Consider the following 22,011-nt stretch of genomic DNA (forward strand, 5'->3'; position numbering starts at 1 on the left):
CTAAAGGGTGTCTACAAGTCAGCTGGTGAGGGACTTTTTAGGATGTCAGGTAATGGTAGGACTAGAGGGAATGGATTAAAACTGGAGCTGGGACGATTCAGACTGGACGTTAGGAAGAAGCTCTTCACCATGAGGGTGGTGAGACACTGGAACAGGTTTCCCAGAGAGGTGGTGGAAGCCCCATCCCTGGAATTTTTTAAGGCCAGGCTGGATGGGGCTCTGAGCAACCTGATCTAGTGGGAGATGTCCCTGCCTATGGCAGGGGAGTTGGAACTAGATGATCTTTAAGGTCCCTTCCAACTCTAACAATTCTATGATTTTGAATCTAGCTGAGGAACTTTCGTAGAGGAGACGAGTGCTCTGCTATTGTTTTTGGACCTGGTGTCAAGCAGCTTAGAGCTGTAGGTGAAATCTGTAGTAAATGCATCTCTTGAGCATTGAGTAAGTCTCTGCCATTTGTGCATGCCCTGTGTTTTATTGTAACTTAGCCAAATTCAAGTTTATTCTTATCCAAAGGCAGGAGTAGTTAAATTCTTGATCCACAGGACATGTCCTGTTGAAATTCAGATTCCTGTTCCACATGCTTAACATAGAAAATGCTCAGCAGAACAGGTAAAGCGTGGTCAGCTTATGGCTGAAGGCAGGCTCTCTTAAATGGCAGCCTTGTAGTAGAAAGAAGACCTTTACCTCCAGAAACCAGGCCTCTATTATTTGCACCACAGATGTGCTGCTTAGAATAACGTAACTAACTTACCTCCTCTGCCCTGAGAACTGGTCACTAGAGTTTAATGTTTCCAGCTAGAGGTAAGTGCCTAACAACACATTTGCAAGATTGTCTCTTCTCCACTTTCAGGGGATGAAGTGGGCAGCAGGTCTGTGTTCTTACTCTGCAACTAGACTTCCAGGTGACAGTTTGCAAGGGGATCTAGCAGTCTGGTCTAAAAGTTATGGAAACTTCCAAAGGGAAGCATTCATCCAGGGTGTGTTTCTTCTGGAGGAAAAAAGGTAGAAAACAGCTCAGAAGTTTACTTGGGAAGGTGTGACAGAAAAAAGGCTAGGAGAAAGCAGACCCAGTTTATTAGGGTGTGGGGTGCAGATCTTCTCTGCCACTCCTCTATCTCCTTCTCCCACCAGAGAGAAGACGGAATTGTACCTTGACCCCTCTGGCCACCAACCAGCTCCAGAACCAGGAGAACCAATGCTGCAAGGTTCGAGCCCTCTTCCATGCCAGTCTTGACCGCCACAGCTCAGAAGAGGAGCTGGAGCGCATCAACCGAGAGTTTGCTGCTGAGAAGCGAAAGTGGTCCCAGGTCAGCAGGTTTGCCTGCTGCAGCGACAGCAACAACACCTCCTCCAGTGACGAAGAAGTGAAGAACTTGTGCACAATGTCATTCCGGCCTGTGGCAGAGCAGGCTGATGGTGTGCACGCCAGCCCAAGCCCCGTGCTGTTCAGTGCCTCCCCTCCCAAAAGACTTCAACCCCTGGTGCGGAGCCCAGCCTCCAGACCTTTAATCTTCACAAGCGTCGGGGCAGGCCTTGAGCAAGTCATGCCTTGTAAGAGACATCGTCAAGGATATGGGGATAAGGTCAGCAGGCCCAGCCTTGATCTGGAAAAAATGCAGCAGGTAAGGCAGAACTACATATGAGGAAAGCAGCATAATGTGAGAGAAGGTGTTGTAAGCAATGACAGAAAAGGGTTTTTGAGGCAGGGTTCAGTAAACTTATAGGGTTGCTTCTTGTGATCATGTCTTCAGAGGCTGTCTGAGATAAACTAGACATAAGTGTAGATAACACCCCTTGAGAGGTAAAGCTGCTGCTACTTGAGTGGCTTTTGCTACAGTTGGGCTATTCTCTTGCTATCCTCATTGGGAAGGCAGCACCCATACTGTCCAGCTCATTGATGACACAGGAATAAAATTACTGGCATTCATCTCTGTCAACTTACCTCTGTTGCCATGAGCTAACCCATACCATTTATGCAAAAATAAATTAATTGCTTAAGGGCATATAAAGAATACCTTTGATGAAAGCGGTTGTAGACTTGATGATGATGGGTATTTCCATACTTGTTGACCTCCTTGGGCCCAGGTCTCTTTATACCTCTTAGGAGTTTTACAGCAATGTAAGACAGTGCTTTTTACCTTCTTAATACTTTACAGATACAAACTGTTTGTGGTTTGCTCTAGATGCAGTTATTCTCGATTTTGCAGCACTTTTGTAGGGGGCTGGTATTGAGATGCATAAACGCTAGGAGTTTGCCTCACTCTGCAGAGGCTGGGAAATGGGGCATGCCTGGGACTGGTGGGGTGGGCTGCCCTGCGCGGTGCCCATCTGGCGCCTCTCAGAAGGCATTGCTGTAGAGTTAGTATTTCAGTGTGCTCTTCGCTATTTGTTTTTCTTCTTGCACTGGTGTAGTGTCAGTTTGAAAGAGTATCTGCAGACATCTGCTGACCCTGGTAAATTGCAGTAAATTCAAGGCAGTTATTTTCAGTTCTGAATTTCCTCTCATTAGGGAGGAATTTCACTGCCTCTGGTTGGTTGGATGTACTAATTTTAACATCACTAACATCACCCCCTTTAAGTTTGAGATGCACCCACTAAAAGGACTATATATTTGTTTTCCAAGATCTATTAAAGTGAGACCTCTCTGTTTCCCCATTACGTGGCTGTCTGTTCTCAATCCTGCTGGCAGCATGCATCCCATGAATACATAATGCAGAGACTTGTGGTTTCAGTAGTTTTCCTCACCCCCTCTTTAACCTTCTCGCCAAGTTTCTGCTCACAGAGCATTCAAAAGGCCCAGTGTTGCATTTCACATCACTCAAATCTTCTGCTGATACTGACAGACTTTAATTAGTCTCACATCCTAATGAGAGGAGGAAAAAAAGCTGGTAAGCCTGTGCCCAGCCTTCTTTTTTTTTTTTTTCAATGTGTGTGTGATTAAATGGAGAAATGTTCCTTTCGGCCCAGGTGCTTTCTCTGATTTGTATCCTAGCCATTCCGTCTACCTGCTCTGCCTTAAATTCCCTTTAGCAGTGTGTTTGAGAGTGTGGTGTTGAAAGTTAAAAGCTAATTTAAATAAGCTTTCCAAACTATTGTGGTCTTTCTGGGAAACCTTGTGAAAACAATTTGCTTGCTGACCTATCTGCTCTTGACACTTCTGTATTGAGGCAAGGATTTTTGCAAAATTTGAAGTCTGGGGTTGACTTTTTAAATAACATTTTTACTCTAGATTAACACTTCTAGGTTGTGGAATCCCTGTTCTAAAGAAGGGATATTCAGCTAGTGGTTTTGATTTAAAAGTGTACTTTTTTGGGGGAGGCAGGGAAACATGCAAAGTGAGATGCAGCCTTAATATTCTAACAGTGCTTGGTCATTTGAATTATTTTTACAGTTTTAATTGGTTAATTTTCATCCAGTAAAATCTTGAAGCTTTATGACGACTTCTTGCTTGATTTAGGAAGTCTTGTTCACTCTATGACTTTGCTTGCTACTTGTACTTGTTTCTGCTACAAAAAATCGTGGTAGAAATAACAATAGTTTTGTAGACTCAGTCTTCTGACTTTGTATTCCCATCAGCGTAGTTAAAATCACCAATCTCATTTCTTACGATAGTGAGCTGAAATCTGGGTTTCATTTTGAGATCTGCCACAAAATCGTTGTATGAAGCTGGGCAAGTCTTGTTCAGTACCTGCATCACCCACCTGTAAAATGGGACCAGGGTGTTTGTTTCTTGGTCTGTTCTCATTCTCCAACAAAAATGCATCTTAATAAACACCTGGGCAGCACTTGGCATCATGTGTTTTTCAGTCAGGTAAACAATGTGAGTGAGGAATGATAATACTAAACTGGCTACTCTAAGGCTTCATCTGGGCTCTGAACATCAAGTGATTCTTGCTTTGTGATTCTTATCCTTACTATCATGTGGTTGCCCATGAGAATACAGCTGAAAAGCTTGATCAGATGGAAACTTTTCTGAGCAGCAGATGTGGTTTTCACCATTGCCCCTGAGCCTTACTTCCCATTCCTGCACTTCTGTGGAGCTGACAGATGACAAAGAGTACCAGGAAAGATTAATTTGTGCCAGAAGCAAATGTGTTATGAGACAAGACAACACTTTTGGGTGCATAATGTGTTATGGGTTACTCAAGGGTGGATGAAGAGATGCTGAGTGCTTTTGCCTTTGCATCAAATCCTGTTTATATCGGCTGGTGTTGGAAAATTGGTCCAGAGAGTTGTGGTGCAGTGTCTCTGTGTTGGGATGCTTAAGCTATTCTTAGGGTTGAACAGACAAGGCAGCTTTTGCAGGAAAGCCATGGATCAGTGGCATGTGGTATCCAAATGTCTTCTGTGTTCCACTGATTTGGTGCCTTTCGGTAAGAAAGGGGAGCAAATTTGGGAGAAACAAGTGAATTGGGGACAATCAGTGATTTTAAGGGGTTAGGGAATGGCTGTGCCTTGGCCTGTGGATAAATGGAAATCTCCATCATCTGGACCTTTTGAGTTCAGCCTCCCTCAGCAGGAAAGGCTGCACAGAAGCAGGTTTAAAAAGTCCCGTTCTGTTTAAATGCCTTTTCAGCTTCACAGGGCAGTGTGATTCTGCCCTTTTGTGCCCCAGCCATGAGTTTGGAGAGCTGGCGGGTGTATTTAGCCCCTGTCTGGCTGGTCAGCTGGCCACCCAGCCTCTTCCCTATTGAGGCTGAGCAAGGGCAATTCAATGCATACTTTTCTTCACTCATCCAAAGGACTAGAAAATTAGCTCAGTAGACTTCTTCCTTTCTTTCCTCTAATTGGGCAGAAACGCCCTGGCTCGTGCAGACACCCGCATTACTGCAGTGAATGCCCTCTCCCAGCCACCTCTTGATCATGGTCCTTGGACAGCAACCTCATTACATGCAGGCCCTGCTGCCAGCCACTTGCTATTTAATGAAGGCTGTTCATGTCCTAGAAAAACTGTGGCTGCTGATACCCTGTTAACCTCATCAGATCTGGCTTTTTTTGGCAATGCTGAGAGCACAAGGTCAAGGAGAGCAGCAGAGACATCCTTTGATGGCTTGAGGTGATGGCACCAAGGGATGCAAGGGTTGGCTGAGGTGTAAGGAAGTCTAGGGTGTCACAAAGACTCCTTGGAGTTGCTGAGCTTCTTCCCAGGGGATGAGACTAACTGGTCTTGGCATGTTGTGTAAATAGATAGAGAGGAAGTAAAGGGTCCGTCCTTCTGTGCTGTTTAGTGGGACTGGCTGGAGCTCCTTTGAAATCTACTTTCAGCAGCTTGAGAAGTCAGTGTGTAGCATTTGCAGGGAGACACCGCTCTCTTGGAGGAGAGCAGCTTTGGGTTGGCATGATGAGCAATCCAAATTGTCCTCATTTATGTGTGGGTAGGTAGCTGGTAAGGAAAGCATTGTTTCAAAATACAAGGCAAAGAGTTTGAGTACATGGGTATATTTCCAGTTACACTACGAAGTAACTAGGTAGTTCTGAGCAAGTTGTCAAACCTCTGCCATAGTTTGCCTGCATGTATGAGTAGAAGATATCAATATTGTTATCTTATGTAGGCTTAATTCATTATTTAAAATACTTTGAGATGCTAGGATGAAAAAGGCCAGCACAGAAGAGAAAACTAGATCCTGTGCTAACATTTGGATTCTCACTACAGACACTGTGCCTCTTTGGTGTCTGAGTAGTTTCAGTGCATGACAGGTGATTGGAACTTTGTTTTGGCTTGACCCTGAAAGTGGCCTGGGTACAGTGTGAGCCCTGATCTATGCTTAGCTGTGTAATATCAAGCCCAACAGTCCTTCTGCTGAATATTTGAATACTGTCATTTTGGTTGTACTGGGCCTGGTAGGGCAATTGGCACTGAAAGCTTTCTTTGGGCTGATACTGGTTGCACAGAGACTGCAGGATGGTACGCGCCACATGTGACCAAAGACCAGTGTGTGACCTCTGGTATGCTGGAGTCTTGGTTTTGGGCTGCTAATGGCTCCAGGGTGAGATTTCCATATCCTTAGCACAGCTGGGCTTTGCCCTTGCGTGTCTCTCCAGGACTTGACAAATAGCTTCCAGATAGAGAATGTGCGAGCTTGTGAGTCCTTTTCACCCTTCAGCCTCCCATTTGAATCTAGGCCTTGTCAGTTCCTGAAAATTGTTATCATCTGTTTGCCTGTCTGAGCTTGCCTCTGTGCTGAGGGGGTGCCGGAAAACCCGCTGCTGGTGGTAGTTTCATCTCTGTCTCTGCCCTGGACCTCGCTCTCCAGAGTGACTGAGCGGAGTTCAGGGACCTGTGCTGAGTTTAATGGCTTACACTATTTCCTAAGGGGCCCAGGGCCAGAACTTGTCTCTCCCAGGTGTGAAACATTGGGTCGCACCAGTTTTTTGTCCCAGGGTGCAGTAGCATGCTTGTTGAAGAAATATAATACGGAAACTGTTGCAGAAACCGATTGCGCCATTACAGAATGAGAAATCCTGCTTCTGGTAACCTCCTGCAATTTTGCTTTTATTTTTCACCCCCAGAAATACTCTACAGCAGCTGTTCCTCCAGCACAGAAGCCCCTGTCTCTCTCGCCCCTGCCAGCATTTGGCACTGAAGTAGCCAGCAAAAGAAGTGCCATGCCTGGCTGCTGCAAGGCAATCCTAGCATGCAAAAGTTTGGGGCTGAAAATGATTGATTAGATTGTCTGATCTACTTGCCTGTGAGGATATAGTTCTGTGGCAGGAGACTCTGGAACTCCAGACATGTACCACATGAGTTGGTGATGGGGCATGGTAGAGGTGTCTCATTCTTTGTGCCTTTAGGAGGAGCTGAGATGTTCTCTTCTGGTTTGATGTCTGTTATAAAGACTCCTTGACTCAGTGCCACCCAGCTGATGTCTGGTTTGCTGATTAAGGCATTTGTAGTCTGACAGTGGTGGAGAGAGTGAGGGTGGGAAGGAAGGGTGCTGTCTGGGAGGTAGAGAGACAGAGAGACTCAATAACGAGGGAAGGCATGAAGAACCCCACCCTGCCCTGAGGAGGTGATTATGACTCTGCCAGGCAGCAGATTTCTCTGTGTCCCTTTAGTGTTCCCTGGATGGTTATCTAATCCATGCAAAACCATGCTGTAATGGAAGTGCCTGTGTGCTGCCAGGGCTGGATGAATCATAGCATGAGAGAGAAGTAACCCATGTAGAACTTGGCCTAACTGCTTCCTAGAAAGGGTAATGACTTCCTCAAGGAGGCAATTGAGTTGACTGTGTCTTCATTTCACTGACAGTAAGGCTCACCTGCTGCCACATAGTAAATGCCAAGGGCAAGACAGGTAAGATAATCATAGAACGGTTAGAGTTGGAAGGGACCTTAAAGATCATCTAGTTCTAACCCCCCCTGCCATGGGCAGGGACACCTTCCATGAGACCAGGTTGCTCAAAGCCCCATCCAGCCTGGTCTTGAACACTTCTGGGGATGGGTCATCCACAACTTCCCTGGGCAACCTCACTACCCTCACAGTAGAGAATGTCTTCCTAATGTCTCATCTAAATCTGCCCTCTTGCAGTTTAAAACTGTTACCCTTGTCCTATCACTACACTCCTTGACAAAGGGTCCCTCCCCATCTTTCCTGTAGGCCCTCTTTAGGTACTAGAAGGCTGCTATAAGGTCTCCCCAGAGCCTTCTCTTCTCCGGGCTGAACAACCCCAGTTCTCTCAGCCTGTCTTCATGGAAGAGGTGTTCCAGCCCTCTGATCATCTTTGTGGCCCTCCTCTGGACTTGCTCCAACAGGTCCATGCCCTTCTCTGTTGGGGGCTCCAGAGCTGGATGCAGTACTCCAGGTATGGTCTCACAAGAGCAGAGTAGAGGGACAGAATCACCTCCCTTGATCTGCTGGCCACACTTCTTTTGATGCAGCCCAGGATGCAATTGGCTTTCTGGGCTGTGAGCGCACATTGCCAATTCATGTTGAGCTTCTCATAAACCAACGCCTCCAAGTCCTTCTCCTCAGGACTGCTCTCAATCCATTCTTCTCGCAGCCTGCACTTGTGCCTGGGATTGCCCTGACCCGCGTGCGGGACTTTGCACTTGGCCTGGTTGAGTTTTGTGAGGTTTGCACAGGCCCACCTCTCAAGCCTGTCCAGGTTCCTCTGGATGGCAACCCTTCCCTCCAGCATGTCGACTGCACCACACAGCTTGGTATCAGGGGCAAACTTGCTGAGGTTGCGCTCAGTCCCACTGTCTGTGTTGCTGACAAACATGTTAAACAGCACCAATCCCAATACCAACCCCTGAGAAATGCCACTTGTCATTGGTCTCCGCTTGAACATCAAGCTGTTGACTGCAACTCCATCCATGTGGCCATCCAGCCTATTCCTTATCCGTCAAGTGGTCCCTCCGTCAAATCCATGTCTCTCCAGTTTAGAGACCAGGATGTCATGCGAGACAGTGTCAAATGCTTTGCACAAGTCCAGGTAGATAATGTCAGTTGATCTTTCCTTATCCACCAGGGTTGTAATGCTGTTGTAGAAGGCCACCAAATTTGCCAGGCGTGATTTGCCCTTAGTGAAGCCATGTTGGCTGTCACTGATCACCTCCTTATTTTCCATGTGTCTTAGTATAGTTTCCAGGAGGATCTGGTCCATGATCTTGCTGGGCATAGAAGTGAGACTGATTGGCTGTAGTTCCCTGGGTCTTCCTTTGTTTCCCTTTTTAAAAATGAGGGTTATGTTTTCCTTTTTCCAGTCAGTGGGAACTTCACCAGAGTGCTATGCCTTCTCAAATACGATGAATAGTGGCTTAGCAACTTCATCTGCCAGTTCCCTCAGGACCAATGGACGTATCTGATCAGGTCCCATGGACTTGTGCACCTTCAGGTTCTTTAGGTGCTCTTGACCCTGGTCTTCTCCTACAGTGGGTTGTTCTTCATTCTCCCAGTCCCTGCCTTTGCCTTCTTTGACTTGGATGGTGTGGCTAGAGAACTTGCTGTTGAAGACCGAGGCAAAAAAGTCAATGAGTACCTCAGCCGTGTCAGTATGCCAGATGACGAGGTCTCCTGTTTCCTTCTAGAGAGGGCCCACATTTTCCCTAGTCTGTCTTTTGTCACCGACATACCTAAAGAAGCTTTTCTTGTTACCCTTGAGATGCCCTGGTGAGATCTAACTCTATCTGGGCTTCAGCTTTCCTAATGTGACCCCTGGCTGCTTGTAATTTCTCAGTATTCCTCTCAGGCTACCTGTCCTTGCTTCTACCCTCTGTAGGATTCCTTTTTCTGTTTGAGTTTGTCCAGGAGCTCCTTGTTCATCCATGCAGGCCTCCTGATGTTTTTGCCTGACTTCCTCTTGGTTGGGATGCATTGCTTCTGAGCTTGGAGGAGGTGATTCTTGAATATTAGCCAGCTTTCTTGGGTCCCTCTTCCCTCCGTGGCTTTATTTCATGGTACTCTACCAAGCAGATCCCTCAAGAGGCCAAAGTCTGCTCTACTGAAGTCCAGGATAGTGAGCTTGCTGTGCACTCTCCGCGCTGCCCTAAGGGCCATGAACTCTACCATCTCATGGTCACTGCAGACAAGGCTGCCCTTAAGCTTCACAATCCCCACCAGCCCCTCCTCGTTGGTGAGAGCAAAGTCCAGCATAGCACTTCTCATTGGCTCCTCTGTCACTTGGAGAAGGCAGTTATCATCGCTTCATTCCAGAAACCTCCTGGATTGCTTATGCCCTGCCATGTTGTCCTTCCAACAGGTATTGGGGTGGTTGAAGTCCCCCGTGAGGACTAGGCCTTGTGAACATGAGGCTGCTCCTATCTGTCTGTAGAGGGCCTCATCCTCTTGGTGTTCCTGGTCAGGTGGCCTGTAGCAGACCCCCACTGTAATGTCACCTGTCCCTGCCCTACCTTTAATCCTGACCTGTAAGCTCTCAGTGAGCTCCCCATCTATCCCCAGGTGGAGCTCCATACACTCCAGCTGGTCATTGACATAGAGGGTGACACCCCTTCCTCATCTTCCTTGCCTGACCTTCCTAAAGACCTTAGTCCTACTATAATCTAGTCCTATTCCTAAGCTTTCAGCATCAATCAGCATGACAGACGTTTAGAGCATTCTCACAGAACGGTTGAGGTTGGAAGGGACTTCTGGAAGTCATCTGGTCCAACCCTTCTGCTCAAGCAGGGTCACCTGGAACTGGTTGCCTAGGATCATGTCCAGACAGCTTTTGAATATCTGCAAGGATGGAAACTCTGTAACCTGCCTGGGAAACAAGTGCCAGTGTTTAGTCATCATCATAGTAACAGTGTTTCCTGATGTTCAGAGGGAACATCCTCCTGTGTTTGTTTGTGCCCATTGCCCCTGGTCCTAGCACTGGGCACTACTGAAAAGCACCAGGCTCCATCCTCCCTTCAGGTATTTGTATACAGTGATTAGATTCCACCTGAGCCTTCTCTTTTCCAGGCTAAGCAGTCCCAGCTCTCTCAGCCTCTCCTGATAGGAGAGATGCTCCAGTCCCTTAATCATCTTTGGAGCCTTCTGTTGGATTCTCTCCAGTACCTCTGTGTTGCTCTTGTACTGGGGACCCCAGAACTGGACACAGTACTCCAGGTGTGGCCTCACCAGTGCGGAGTACAGAGGAAGGATCCCTCCTCCCTCAACCAGCTGGCAATATTCCTCCTAATGCAGCCAAGGATACCATTCAGTTTCTCTTCAGCAAGGGCACACTGTTGGCTTATGTTCAATTTGGTGTCCACCAGGACCCCCAGATCTTTTTCTGTAAAGCTGCTTTCCAGCTGGGTGGCCCCCACCATGTACTTGTGCTTGGGGTTGTTCCTCCCCGGGTGGACTTTGCATTTCCCCTTGTTGAACTTCATGTGGTTCCTGTCAGCCCATTTCTCCAGCCTGTCGAGGTCTCTCTGGATGGCAGCACAACCCTCTGATGTATTAGCCACTCCTGCCAGACTTGTATCATCAGTAAACTTGCTGTGAGGGTGTGCTCTGCCCCATCATATAGATCATTAATGAAGATGTTGAACAGGACTGGATACAATGTTGACCCCTGGGGCACATAACTAATTGCTGGCCTCCAACTAGACTTTGTGCCATTTATCACAACCCTCTGAGCTTGGCTGTTCACCCAGTTTTCAGTTCACCTCACTGTCTGCTCATCCAGCCCGTAACCTCAACAGCTTCTCTATGAGGATCTATGTTCTCTATATGCTGTCGAAATACAGAATTAGTTTCTGTGCAAGTCCACTCCAATTCTGAACTGCCCTATGACATGTGCTGACAGTATGTTCACCACTGTGTCAGCCCTGGCACAGTGTATTGGCTTGTCCATTCCTAGGGCCAAACACTTCTGTTCCTCTCCCATGATCCCTTCCTTCCTTGTGTTGCCTGAATGCATTTTTGGTCTGGTTTTGTAACACATGCAAATGGACAACAGTTCAAGGGGGAGATGGACAAGTGAGACACAATGAGTGCTTTTGTCTGGAAAGATTTATCTCTTTTTCCTTGGGTATCTGGCCACGTAATTTTGCCTTCTTTTCCTGGGAGCTTGCATGTTGGTGAATATAGATATTTGGACTACCATGGGGCCTAAATATTGTCTGGGCTGTCTCCAGGCACGAGCCAGTAACTAGAACATCTGTTGAAACATCTGAAACCTGGTTCCTTGAGGTACTGCTTTGAATCATGAAAAGAGTGGGGATTAGGTTGGTCAGGGTGATTTGGAGTGCACCAGAGAGCTTGGTTGAGGAAAAGAAAGATGAGGGAAGGAAATTAGATGTGGCTGATATTTGGGAGAATGTATTTGAAGGCAGGAGAGATCTGTGGGATAGGAAGGGTAAGAATGGGTGTAGACAGAGCTAGAGAGAGTCATTTTGTTGTATTAAGACTCCCGAAGGGACAATAATAGCACCTGGCGCCAATGGCAGTAAATTATGAGCCCGAGGTTAAAGCCAACGGCTTATCATTTAGATTGGCAGGCTTGCTGGCTACCTTCCCATCCCTGCTGTCTGTTCTCTAAGCTCTAAAGCCTGGTAAGAAGGTATTAGACTAAAGCTGATTCTTTGGCTGCAGACCAGAGAGAGGAGATCAAATGGGCATATGGGCACCACTGGCATGTGTCCTTGGGATGTGAATTAGGGGGAAGTCCTGAGTGATGCTGGTGATATTGTGTGAGGCTTGAACTCTTGGTGTGACTCTGAGGGGTAGGTAGGACTGGAGGGAGCAAATTTTGAAGGAAAAAAAAAAAGGTGCTCCCACCTGGAAGTGGCTGCCAGAATCTCTGCATGTGAATGGACAAGGCTGGGTTCTTGACCTCTTTAGCATTTTTCTCAAAGCACCACAGAGAATAATTCTTACTGAACTAGTAGAAGGAAAATCCCAATCTCCCACATCTACTGGCAGTGGTTTATGGTGGGCTTCCAGCAGGCTACAGAAACCATCACTCGGCAAAACCCAGAGATCCTAACTGCAGCAACAACACAACTATTTAAAAAGTAAAGTGGGATGAATGGCAGTTACAGAGTGAGCGCTGGGTTGGATACCCAAGGGTGGCCATCCTGCAGCATATCCCTGTTCTGCCTATTGTGTGTTGGCTGTTGTGTGTCTCTTTTGAGGAAGGTTTTCCAAAGGATTTTTTGTTTCTTGTTTTGACACAGTACAGTGCAGAAGGATAATGCTGGCACGTTCTCTTTCCCACTCTCTGAATTCAGCCCAAGTAGCCTCAAGGGTCTGGCAGATTAAGAAGTTTTGCTGCAACCTGCTTATACTTTCCAGCAAGACCAGTTAGTAGACGTTGCTTGGAAGTGAAGGTCAGGACCTTCTCTACAGGGCTCTCCTCTGGAATAGGGCTGGATTGTCCATATCGCTCCTGGCCTTGGTGTTTCTGGACTAAAAGGGCTGCCTGTGTTGGGTCCCAAAGTGGCTCTTGAGTTGGCCAGATAACTCTTGCTTTCCACTCCTCCCTCAGCATGTGATACAAATATCTCATCGTTGCCTGTGGAGAAAAGGAGTATGCAGGTGGTTTTACCATATGCTGTCACTGCCCATGTTGTATTTGGTCTGCAGGTGAATGGATCTCTCTTCAGGCATGATAAGTTGCATCTCTTGCTTATGGTAGCAACCTCTGAAAAGGAGAAAATCTTAGAGTTTACTTCTCTGGAGGATCAGTGAGGTGAGCTTGAGGAGACTGCAAAGGGTAAATGGCTATTTGGAATCAAGCTGGTTATTCTTCTTGTAGTCCAGAGAGCGTGTGATGGTGGTGGCAGTTTTCTGCTTGCTTTTCTGACTTTATTATATAGATTAAGAAACTGAAATGAGCAGAAGAGATAGGTTAGGCTTTTTTCTTTTGTTCCTACCCGACCGACACCACTAAGCATTGAATTCCCAGCTTAAGCACTTACACAAGCGACCAGCCTCTTGGAAATCAGCATCCGTAAGGTAACGGGGCTGCTACTGTTTAAAAATCAGATGGTAAGGGACTTGTTCAAAGCACTACACAGAAGTCATCAAGGAATGGAAAGCAAGAGCTTGTTTTTCCCTTTACTTCCTGCTGGCACTGCATAGCCCCATATCTCTGAAGTAGGACGCCTTCCTCATCCAGCATGGTGTTTGAGAGGTGACACAGGTGTGTTTTGCACCCCGCAGTCTCCCTGTGGGGCAGTGCCTGTGAGTGAGAAAGGAGAGAGTTGGTAGTGTGGGTTTGGAAACAGCAGAAACAGGGTGGTCATGTGATGGTGCAGATTAACTATTAATGCTGGGCTTTTGTGCTCCAGTTTTGCCACTGCAGACTGAAAGCAAGCAGCTCGTCCCAGACCATGTCTGAGACTTGAAAACGCGGAGCCATTACTGTTCACTGGGCAAAAGCTGGCTGAGCTTTTAAGGCCAAGCCTGTGGCTGGAGTAAACACTAGGAAATACTGTTTTTGAGACAAGCTTTGGCATGGTAGAATAGCTAGCCTGGCTGTCAACAACACAGCTGTCCTTGGCGTGGGCTGGGGTTTAGCTCTGATTTTCTGCCTTAACTCTGAATAGCCTCTCCATTGTTGGCTTACATGAGAACCGCACTGCTGGGCTCTCTGCTTGCGCTTTCTTTCAGCCTGTTAATGCCAATGGGAGTTTTGGGCATTGGTCCACAGCTCATATCACAGGAGGATGCACTCAATAGAGGCATGTACTTCTCATGTAGATGGAGACTGAGTTAAACCAGAGCAGATTCACTTCTAAAACTCCTTGCCCTTCTCCAGAGCTGTGTTCCTGGATACACTCTTCTTGTTGAGCTGTGATTGATTTTGATGAAACGATGACTGATAAGTCAGAGACAAACGCTCCTTCTCCAAGCCAAAAATATTTAATTACATTTTCTCTAAATTCAGGGTTTCAAAAGCATAGGTGTCCTGATGGCCACAGGTAAATTAAAAAAGCACAAATGAAGATACTTAAGAGAAACCCTATTAAGTTTGCTGGTTTTCCTTACTGAAAATAATCTTTTCAATTTCCTGTTGGACTTTGCTTGCTCATGCAAAGCAATTTCCATAGGAATGAATTTGCAAAACTGGGGATCCTCTACTGTGTTAAGAACTTAATGAGAAGTCTGTGGTCATGTCTATGCTAGGGCAAACTACATATTTTTAATTCGAAAAATGTCCTTGTGTTTTAAAATCCTGGCATATCCTTGCAAGCTATAATTTCACCTTCATGTGTTTGATTATGGAAAAAATAGGTTGAACAGTTGTACAAAAGATGAAACCCTTAATCGCTTCACAAGTTACTTGGCAATCTCATTGTAAGTATGCTCATTTTTGACAGCATAGAAGTGTCTTTTGCCTGCCTGTGGAGACTTTAGGAACTCCCTATCTTGCATACCACTTTAGAGGCTCATCAGACACTCCTGTAGGCTCTGGTGTGACGGTATGTGGGCATAATATGATTAAGAAACAAGGAACAGCTTAAAAAAAATCACTTTCCAAATTGCAAAGCAAGTGGATCTGTGCAGTTCCTAGTATCAGTAGAAATATCCTTAAAATAGAGCCAGACAGATATCTGGTTTTCTTACTGCTGTAAACCTGTTACTTGTTACATTACAGGCGATGTTATTTGCAGCTAGGGAAACCGCCATACCATCAGGGAATGCCCTGGGTTTGTTCAGGAAAGTCTGTTACTGCTATTGTTTTCTGTACGTGCAGGAAAGACAAGCCTCACACAAGAACGTGGTGTACCTGGCTAGATAAGACTGTATATTGAACATACCTTAATGTAAGTCTTGGAACATAAGCTGTGGTGCTTTGTTCAGAGCTCTGATTGAAATAGCAAAGTGAGTTCATAATACGTTTATTTTTGTTGTAGTTCTGAATTTGGTGTGCTATCAAATCAAGCTCTTGTTTTCAACTTAATATAATTTTCTGTCATCCTCCGAATAACACGGCCAGCTCCGTTAGTTTCTAAGTGTTGTTACAGGAATGAGTGTAATTACGGGCAGTGGAAGTGCTGCTCTTAGAAAGTGTTTTTTAAGCAGAGAGGCTTCTAATACGACATTTTTTTTTAGTATTCTTGTATGTTTTCTTTCATCATACACCTAACGTTAAAGTCTGACTGCTACAAGAAGTGTGAAAGGCATTTTTGGTGTGCTAATTCTTCCTGTCTGCATTTTGCAGGCCCTTTTACTATAGGCAGTTATGCTAAACAGCCTATGGAAAGACCCTAGAGATGAATGAAACAGTAAACCACAAGAAGCTGAAAAATCAAACTGTTATCTCATGATGTGGCTGCTGGTAGGGTTAGAAGTAGAAAGCAGCAGTGACTACTGCTGCAACTGAGACTTGTCTATGTTGCTTGGTCCACTATATAAAACTGTACTGAGTTAAGACACTGGTTCATTTGCTTTCCAGATACAAGTGTCCAAATCACTCAAACACCCTCAAAACTATTCATATAAACGTGGTGTAAATCTTTGCTTTTATTAGCAACCTTTCTCTGCACAGAGGATCTTAATGAACTTGGCCTTAAGACGTTCAGGTCTGTCTTTGTACTCTGCTCTTTCTTCTTTTAATGAGATGATCTGAACTTTTGCCCTTCTCCAATGTGGTAGGTGAAGGAGCCCTCTTGGTCCTAGGACATGACCATTTCATAAGCATAAGATGGCCCAAAATCCTGAACTGAAAAAAACCCCACTGAAATGATTTGTGTGTTAAAATTAGTATGTGTGTTATGAGCAGTGGCATGTGTTACACAGGCTCTGATGTGGATCTTACAGGCTATTGAGTTGAAGGCTTATTTCCAAATATTTGGGAAGTGGATCTTGATGCAGACAATGGAGTGGCATACGTGAGGTCAGTAGTTCTCCAACTAGTTCTTTGGATGCAGCTCTAAGGGTTGCTGTGTTTTGCTAACACCTGTTCAGAAGGGTAGTGGCCTGCTTCTGGCTCTAAGCTGGTACATCACTGCTCTCACATAGGAGAGGTTCAAAAAGTTGGCAGGAATAATGTGTATCCTGTGCTGGCACCCATGGACAAGTGCAGATGTTGAAGCTCAGTGCATTGAAGTGTCCAGGGAAAAGCACTTTTTGCTGAATTGGTTATATTGCTTCTTGCATCAGGGAGGCTTCCCTGGACCAGCTTCTGTGCCATCTTGAGCCATGTGCAGCCATGAGGACATGAACAAAAGGAGTGCAACAAGGTATCAGAATCCATGAGTGCTGATCACCAGTGCTGAAGGGAACCGTATACTTATGTAGGAGAAAGAACAAAGCACCAGGGGGGTGGTCTTGTCTGGCTCCTCTGAAATCCTTGTTCACGTGGGTACAGGCCTAAGCCAGCCCTCTCAAAGTTGGTAGGTCAAACCCCATCACAAGCTCTGAGCTTCAACCTGCAAACACCACCCCAGGCCCCATGTGCTGTGTAGCATCGTGCTGCAAGGCAGGTGTGTGCAGGTACTGCTGCATGTGGGCATGGGAGAATGTTCTTCAAGCGCAGTGGTTGGTTATGTGCTGCATAAATGGATTAGGTCCCTGGAGTAAGAGGCCTTTATCATATTAGCTAGCTAGCCACTCTAGCATGTCGCCTGGTTCCTAAGGTGTATGTGGGGTTGAGTGGGGCAGGGGGACAAGTAGGTGGTAGGGTGGGGATGTGGGAACAGTTAGGTTATGTCATCATTTCTCTTTGGTTATTAATGTTCTACTATTCCCGCTTAATGGATGTCTGTTTAAAGATAAAAAATGCTCTTTCTGGTTTGTTAATCTGGACTGTTACTTTCTAATACGGTACTTGTTTATGTAAAATTATTTTCATATGCTTATGCAAACAAATGAGATCTCACAAACAGGCATAGTCATGTGAAAGGAGAAGATGCTGAAATATGCTGCAGGGCTGTGCAGATATGATATGTGTATGTGTGTGTGTCTTGGGAGGAGAAGGAGCGGGACTCTGCGCCCTGCGTTCAGACTCTGTGGAGCCCGAGCAAGCCCCATGGCTTGGGATGTTTGCTTGTTTGTTTGAGACAGGCTTGTTTTAGCTTTGTAGAGCTGTTTACGCAGTCAGCCTGCATTTGGCCTTTTCAAAGTTTCTCCGCTGTCCATAAATTCAAGTTCTTTTCTGAAGATGTGCCCTTATGTGTTTTCTGCTTAAAGTTGCCTTTGTGAGTGCTCCCAGCAGCACCAGCTGAACCCAAGGCAAGGGTTCCCATGGGGTAATGTCCTCTTCATGCAGCTGGAGAGAGGGTGGAAGGCAATTCAAAGTCACCTTTTGAGCTTTCTGTTGTAAAGAACAGACCATGCCTGTCTTCCGTGCCACTGAAAAATCCTTTCCTCGTTTAGTGCAATGACTATACCCCATGTTGCCCTATTTTTGAGAAGCTCCACTAAGACCAGTCCTCTGGCTAAGAATCTGCTGGAAACATACATATTCCAGGCTCTCCCCAGACAAACCCACTGATCTCCATTGGACACTTTCTGTGATGGATTGGATAGATACAGTGTGGGTTTTATACCTCCTGAAAAGTCCCTTGAGCTAACTATACCCTTTAAGGCAGGTTTTTGGGCTGACAAACAGGCATTCAGGGCAAAGAATTTATACTTCTCAACATAAATACTTGATAGCAATATCTAAAACATTCAGGTTGGCTCAAAACCATGAATAAATTGGCATAAAAATCTAGACTTGTCACAGTTTTGAGCTATTTTTTTTTCTTTTGCCTTCCATGTGTACAGCTATCCTTTCCTCTGCCGGGGAGAGCCTGTGTGAACATGCAGTCTCTTCTGGAAAATCTGGCATCCCAGATGCCTAGGCTGTTCACTTTCTAGCTGGTATGCATGAGGCCCTGTGGCTTGCACAAAGCCTTTGGAGCGTCTTGTAGTTTTTTCAGTTAGCTGAGGATGGTGTAAAGGTAATCTGGCACACGCTCCGGTAATGCCTGTGTCTTTTGGGTTTGGAGCAGTCATCTGCGGATTCTCTTCCTCTTTGTGTCCCTGTAATGTCACACCTGACAAAAGTCTGTACCTTTCACTGATTTTAATATTTTTTTCTTTCACAGGGTATACAGCTGTGTGTCTTTCAGAGCTCTCTGTCTCCCTGCGTAGAGGAAACTCTGTTTAGTTTGACTGACTTACTCTAATGTATTAACCCCTTCTTGGTGTGCTTGGCGACAGCATTTAAACAGCAAGTGGTAGAAGCATTTAGGGCTGCTTGTTTCAAGCTTCCAGGACTGCCATCTCCCATGTGCTGCAGCAGCAGGGCTGAGGGGAGCAGGACAAAGGCGCAGGAGGCAGCATGCCTTCTGCCCTAGCTCTGACTATGGCAAAAGTCCATAAGGAGGGGGGGCTTTGGAGTCGTGTCCAAGCCAAGGCTTCAGTTAAGTCACAAGCTGGGACTGCAGAAGTGAGACAAACTATAGAGACATCAGATGATATGTTAGACTAGACTAGATGTTCCCTGTGGACAGCTTTGGAGCCAAGGCCAGGAAAGAAGGGAGGAAACAGTCACGCTGGCAACCCTGAATTAAAAGCCTTGTAAGCTTTTCCTCCGGAGCCGCTACCATGCCTGCCAGCTGTGAAACTAGACCCCCTGTCCCTTCACACCCCTCCTGCCTTCCCAGGCTCTAGTGAGCAGGAGGGGCAAGCCCAGCATTTGAACTTTGGTAACTTTGGCATGTGTAGATGAGTGATAGGGAATTAATGAATCCTGCCCCTTCTTTATATTTTTGTTACTCCACAGGTGCTGGAGTTTTTGGTCAGGTCTGTTTCCTGCACAAATGGAGCTTTGCATTTTTTACAGGCCTCAAAGAAAACTCAGCGAGGGATTTGGGGTTGGCGAGGAGTGAATAGATGAACCATCTGATGTACCCTGCAGATCAGCAGACTCAGACTCTGCCAGACCAGCAGGGGAAGCAGCTGCTGAGCCAGAGATGCTCCATACAGAGTGTTCACTTCCTCCATCCCCAAATTCAAATCAAAGAGCTGGTGGTAAAAGTGCCAGGGTAGATCTGGCCCATTTTATCTGTGCCTAGGGGGTCAGGGCTTCTGTACAGATCCAAAGTGTAACTGGAGACCATATGCCACAAAGGTGACAGAGCAGCAGTAGAAAATCAGTCACCTACAGACAGGTCGAGAGAGAGAGAGTCTGTTTGCTTAGACCATAACTGTGTAAGTAGGTAGCTGTGTTTGTATTAGCTGTGGCTCTAGTGTGATATTCAGGGAAAACTTCAAAAAGCAGCCTGTAATTTGAATCACTTTATCTACTCTCTGGGCCTTGGGAGTGGTGGGAATTCAGATGCTCTGCCAGGTGGCAGACCTTGCTGGCCAGGCTTGGGTTCACACTCTTCTGTAGCAGGCATCAACCAGGCCCATCAGCCTGGTGCCACTCTGCAGTGATCACCTGTGCATCTCTCTGCATTGAGATGAAGCTGCCTTGTGCTTATTTAGAGAGCAATCGCTTGTGGGATTCACTTCTTGTTATGCCAGTTAAGACTCAACTGTGGTTCTGGGCTGTTTTGTATTTGCTGTAGGCTCTCACCCATTTCTCTTCATCAGTGACAGCTGAGCCCCTCCCAGTAGTGCACAAAATGAGTTGACTAATGACACCATGTCAGAAGGGACTCTGGTGACCACAGAAATTATTTTGTTGTGGCGTTCATGGTCCGCCATTTGCTGAGTGTGTGATCCTGGGCAAGTCCCTGCAGTACACAATTTTGTAAGGCCTTGTCTGTGTTTTCTTTCTATTTTAATTTGAATTTCTTCTCAATGATCACTTACTAATTGGTAGTTCCTCTGCTGCCCTGTCCATAGGCATTAAGCGGTCAGTGTTTGCATTATATGGAGGCTGTGGATTTGTGGCACGTACTGGCAGAGGTGCTGTTTGGAAAACTGGGGCTCCCCTGTCTGATAGAGATGGGGGGCCTTTATGACAGTGTTGAGAGACCAAATGTATTGGTGTTTTGAAGGAGTTTCAGACAGATTGAGGATAAATGTGGCAAAAAAAGCGTTAATGACTAATTCAACTGAATATGAAATAGAAATAACTTTCCAAAGAGTTCAGAGGCTTTTCAGGATATTCCACAGTATCACCACAGTTTACAGTCTTTGGATGCTGGGGTTTGTTTTTGTAGGAGGGTACTGTTGGCCAAACCACTTGAATTAGCCTGTATTTTAAAGTGCTGTGGGGCTGTTTAACTTCTGCTGGAGCAGTCTGCAGACTGTGACAGATGATAATTGTGATTTAAGGCTGTGGCTGGAATACAGCCCTCCTGGTGCTCTGCTGCTTCAAGGGCTGGGCAGGGAGCTCGTGTCCATGTCTGGCATGTGGACATGCTGGGTAGCAGCTTGCACCCCTGGACCCAGACAGTGGTGCTCCCCTGACATGGGGCATCCCTGGCTGAGGGCTGCACAGGGAGGATGCCAAAGCAGAATACCCTCAGGTGATTGCTGGGAAGGCCTGCCCCCCTTGTTTAATCTGTTGATTAGTCATGTGTGCCTGAGAGCCTGAGCCTGGCTGGGGGGTAAGGTCAGTTGGAGCTGCTACAGCTTTACAGCAGTAAGGAGGAGCCTGTGACCTGTCCTTCTTCCTTACAGTTTTTGTATTGCAAAGCTATGAGGTGATGCTGATGCCATAGCAGAACTGCTCAGTGCCAAGGAATTTAAAAACCCAGTTCAAAATTAGCCTACAAAATAACTTTAAAAGGTTTTTTTGCTTGTTATCCTTCTAAACGGATCAGGAGGGCAGACCTAGCATTGCTTGTGCAGAGTACCCGTCGGCAAAAGGGCAGGAGAGGAGCCATGGCCCAGCTCCCTCACGCCCTGCAGTATGAGCATGGAGCACCGCTTGCCTGGGTGGGAGATGTCTGCAAAAGGAGAGGGCACTGGGCTGTGGTTATTTAGTGCAGAGGTGCCTGGAGCTGTCAAGTCAGGGAGGCACCAAAAGCTTCAGCCTTGCTGCTGAGCTCTGTCTGGAGCTCCCAGGCATGCCTGGGTTGTGGAAGTGCTGCCTTCAGGGGTAACCGATCCCCTTCCTTTAACTCAGCCTGTGCTGTAAAAAAGGGCCCTGCTGACATCCCCCGCTTCATTGGTAGCATGATGCTGCTGTTGGTTTGCCAGCATGTGTGTCTCTCCGCTCTCTGGTAGCTAGCAGCTGTGGGCCTCCTGCCCCTGTGGCCCCCCCGGCTGACTGCCCTGTGCCACGCGGTGGGACGGAGGTGGGACTTGGTCAAGCAGAAGCCTGCAGCCACAGTGTGCCACACAATAGCCACTTTGTGCAGCGGCCTGACCTCATCTGCCCACTGCGCTGCAGCTGCGCCCCTGCCCTGTGCCTTAACCCTCTGCATGTTTTCCCTGCCTGAACAGTGGTGGGACCGGGGACAGGCTTTGTTCGGCAGCCAGCTGGTGGGGAAGGTTGCTCCTCCTGGCCCAAACCCAGCTCTGGGGGCCAGTAGGGAAGGAGATGGGGCAGGCTCCCTGCTCTCAAATGCCTTCCCAGGAGAGAAGGACCATGGGGCCGTGCTCCCCTGGCCAGCTCAGCATGTGCAGTGGGAGTGGTGTTGGGCTGGAGCTCACACATCAGCGTTGCTTCTGCACTG

At 46.7% G+C, this 22,011-nt stretch overlaps 1 protein-coding gene across 6 annotated transcripts in view; it reads left to right on the forward strand.

The window, feature by feature from the left end:
- Positions 1-22,011, forward strand: part of LOC134512860 (uncharacterized) — a 99,645-nt gene that overhangs the window by 19,696 nt on the left and 57,938 nt on the right. For all 6 annotated transcript variants that reach the window (XR_010070274.1, XM_063328670.1, XM_063328671.1 and 3 more), the window contains exon 3: positions 1,135-1,625. Coding sequence is in view for 5 of the 6 variants with exons in the window: in XM_063328670.1 (XP_063184740.1) it covers positions 1,135-1,625 (491 nt within the window). In the remaining variant the exon portion in view is untranslated. The remainder of the gene's footprint in view (positions 1-1,134; positions 1,626-22,011) is intronic.

Source organism: Chroicocephalus ridibundus, chromosome 3, assembly GCF_963924245.1.
Source record: "Chroicocephalus ridibundus chromosome 3, bChrRid1.1, whole genome shotgun sequence".
Lineage (NCBI taxonomy): Eukaryota > Metazoa > Chordata > Aves > Charadriiformes > Laridae > Chroicocephalus > Chroicocephalus ridibundus.